Below are 3,480 nucleotides of genomic sequence, written 5' to 3'. Positions count from 1 at the left end.
TTAGAAATGGAAGATGAGAAGATGAACAGACAAGTACCGGTTGAGTGGCTCTGATACCACTTGATACGCCCAAATTCGAGGATCACTCAGTCGGACTAGAAAGGATAGAAACTCGCCAAGGTGCAAGGTGCAATAAGGGAGATTTGATGGATTATGGGGTAGCACAACAGTTGCGGAAGGCTGCTGATATTCCCAACTCCAATCGCTGCTAGATATGACACACTAGTCCAGCAAGAGGAGGCTGTTGCTTGGATATTACACACCAAGAAACAAGAAAGTGTTCTAAACAAAGAACAAAGAGATAGACTCATAAAATGAAAAAGAAATTGATTGATGGTTCTCAAATGAGATTACATGTGTTTATATAGGGATAAGAAACTTGGTAAAAAAGCAATAAATATATATAGTTGAATGGATAGTGTGTCAATAAATATAGATAGTTGAATGGAGACCCAACTCTTGAAGTTTTTCTTTCCAAGGTGCCCTTCCCAAGGTGAGTTGAACTCCATTTTCGTCACCCCTCTTTGACCACAAAATAAAATGATTGTTTTGGGCTTTCTTGGACTTGAATTAGACTCAAAATAGGTTGGAATTGATAGGTATCATTCCCAATAGATTTTCCCATGCTCTCTTTAGCCATAATCTCTTGAGTAAGTCCATGAAGTGCATTCCTTACTTTCCTAGCTTTTGCTCTAGGCATTGATCCTTCAGGTACAAACAATGGTTCCTCAACTACAAGCTCCTCTGATTCAAGCTCAGCTATATATTCCTCAGGTTCAAGCTCAGCTACAAGCTCATCCTCATTAGCTCCATCCATGGTCACATCAAAGGTGTTATATAATGGGTTCGAACCCGGGTTCTGTTGTTGCAAAACCGGGTTCTGTTGTTGCAAAACTAACCTTATACCACTAGACTACTTCAATATATTCAAATAGTTATATAAATCGATTGTATATATCTATTTAAAACCGTGTGACTGAAATTGAAACCCGGTTTAACAATACCGTCACACAGGTTAACGTCTGTTAAGTCATATGTCTGATTCTTCCAATCTTTAAGAAATAATGTTTTATTTGACATCATTTTAATACATCGGGTATTTTTGTTCCAATCAAAAAGTATTGGGTATTAAACGTCCAAATAAAAATAAGGTGAGGTTTTTTTTAGGAATTTTCCCAACAAATAAGATGTATTTTTGATGTATTATGCAAACAATCAATAATACACTTTATTTATACAAATCATACAATATCAAAATGTACCTTTTATTTAAAAATATTGTTAATGATAAACATAAAATTTTACTATGATATTCAAAATTTACCTAAAACATTTAATAACCAAATTCCAAAATTATTTTGAAGTATCAATTATATATATTCCTATTAAATCATATGAAATATAAGAAAAATCTTACAAAATATATAATCATACTTTTATTAGAAGAGTTACAATTATAATTTATAGTGTTTTTGAATGAAAATGAATTGAAAAAAATAGTCAATTCATTATTAATGTAATTTCAGTTACAATTTAGTAGTAAAATTTAGATTTAAAGTATAGATTAATGAACATATTACATTTTTATTTAATTAAAAATATATATTATTTTCTTAGAAATTAAATGCTAAATGGACCAATAAGGAGAGAGTGAAACCTTATAAAATCATATGAAATGCAATAAAAATTCCCAAAGATTAATTTAATTTTTAATCTCTTTATATTCACCTTAATTTAAGCTATATTGCTAGGTTAAATTCTAATGATTTCATCTTTGTAGTAAAATTTTGGAAATGGAATATCAAACTGTTTTTTATATATAGAAAATCATTAAATTACAAATTTTGAATTGAATAAACATTACAATGATCTTGATATAATTATATTTTGGATCACAAGAACTAAATATAATGATGAGTATAAAAAAAAATGTATCACAAATTTTTTGGAGGTAAGAGAGAGTTAAAAAATTTGATTTAATAATTCTACTATAATAGTTTATTTTGTTAAAACATTGCATACTTAAAAAATATATATATACATGAATGAATATGATTTCTTTAGCTTGAATCCCTCTCCCCCCCCATTAGGCTTTGATAGAAATTAGTATCGTTGAATCTGCATTGATAATTGTTTTTTCAGTCACCAAAATTTTATTATACATTTGTAATTGAAAATTAAAAATAATAAGAAGACAAAGAAGGAAGGAAGAAATACATCAAAACAAAGAACTAAAAATAAACAAAATATAAGAAAAATCTAACAAAATACGTAGTCACACTCTTACCATGAGTTATGAACCCATACAAGAACATCAACAAAACAAATAAATTATTTAGAATTTGAGGTATAGTGGATGATGATGTGAGAATGATTATTTATAGAATTTTAAGGGATGAAAGTTACATTTCTAAAATAAATTAATTAGAGGAGTTATGATTATAATTTATAGTGTGTTTGAATAAAAATGAATGGAAAAATAGTCAATTTATAATTAATATAATTTCAGTTATAACTTAGTAGTAAAATGTAGATTTAAAATATAGATTAATTTATATTATTACATTATTATTTAATTATAAATAAATATTATTTAAAAAAAAATTAAATGGTAAATAGACCAATAAGGAGAGAGTGAATTAAATTTATTGAATTTAGTGAAATTCTATTCGGGCTTCATATAATTCGTGTAAAGTCAAAGTTAGATAAATTGAGACATAAAATTTCTATACCGTTTGGATTGGTCTGATTGTTTAGTGAATTTCGGTTTGGTAAACCGTTGGGTAATTTTCCCCAGCCAGAAAGCATAAATCACAGATGGCATCTATGAAACGCTACCGTTTAAACGCGCTTTATCCGGATCCCACCATTTTCTTAAGCCTCCTAAGCTTCGTTCGTAATCCCCAATTCGAAACCCTAGCTAGCACCATAATTTCACCAGAGATCAAAAGATGGCTATAGCACGAACTGGAGTTTACGTTGATGATTACCTTGAGTGTAAGATCCACAATTTCGTAAAATATGCATTACTCGAAACTCTCAGTTCGATTTAGGGTTTTTTTTAATTCAATTCTGGAATCGTAAATTCGAATTCTTGTAGATGCCAGCACTTTCCCTGCAGAGCTTCAAAGACTTCTTAATACAGTTCGTGAACTAGACGAGAGATCTCAATGTGAGATCCTTATTACTAGATTTGTTCTCTCTTGCGTTATGTTTCTTTGTGGAATTGATTATGATGTTGTGTTTTTTGTTGTTGGAAGCGCTTATAAATCAGACAAGGCAGCAAACCAAGTATTGCTTAGGGCTTGCCTCACAGAGTTCTAAGAAGGGTAATAATGGCAGTCATTACAATAGTGGGCTTGATGAAGAGGAAACGATTGAGAAAATGCGTAAAGAGATTGAGTCTAGTCAGGAAAATGCGTTAAGTTTGTGTACCGAGAAGGTCTTATTGGCCCGACAGGCTTATGATCTTGTAAGTGC

At 30.2% G+C, this 3,480-nt stretch overlaps 1 protein-coding gene across 1 annotated transcript in view; it reads left to right on the top strand.

Moving 5' to 3' along the window:
* The window catches only part of LOC104700963 (PHD finger protein ING2), a 2,303-nt gene continuing 1,659 nt past the window's right edge, over positions 2,837 to 3,480 (top strand). The window contains exons 1-3 of the mRNA XM_010416578.1: positions 2,837 to 2,997; positions 3,101 to 3,172; positions 3,261 to 3,472. Of these exons, the coding sequence (XP_010414880.1) occupies positions 2,952 to 2,997; positions 3,101 to 3,172; positions 3,261 to 3,472 (330 nt within the window). The 5' untranslated portion in view covers positions 2,837 to 2,951. The remainder of the gene's footprint in view (positions 2,998 to 3,100; positions 3,173 to 3,260; positions 3,473 to 3,480) is intronic.

This window comes from Camelina sativa, chromosome 7 (assembly GCF_000633955.1).
Source record: "Camelina sativa cultivar DH55 chromosome 7, Cs, whole genome shotgun sequence".
Lineage (NCBI taxonomy): Eukaryota > Viridiplantae > Streptophyta > Magnoliopsida > Brassicales > Brassicaceae > Camelina > Camelina sativa.
The sequence above is the reverse complement of the archived record's forward strand: the minus strand, read 5'-3'. Positions and strand labels throughout refer to the sequence as shown.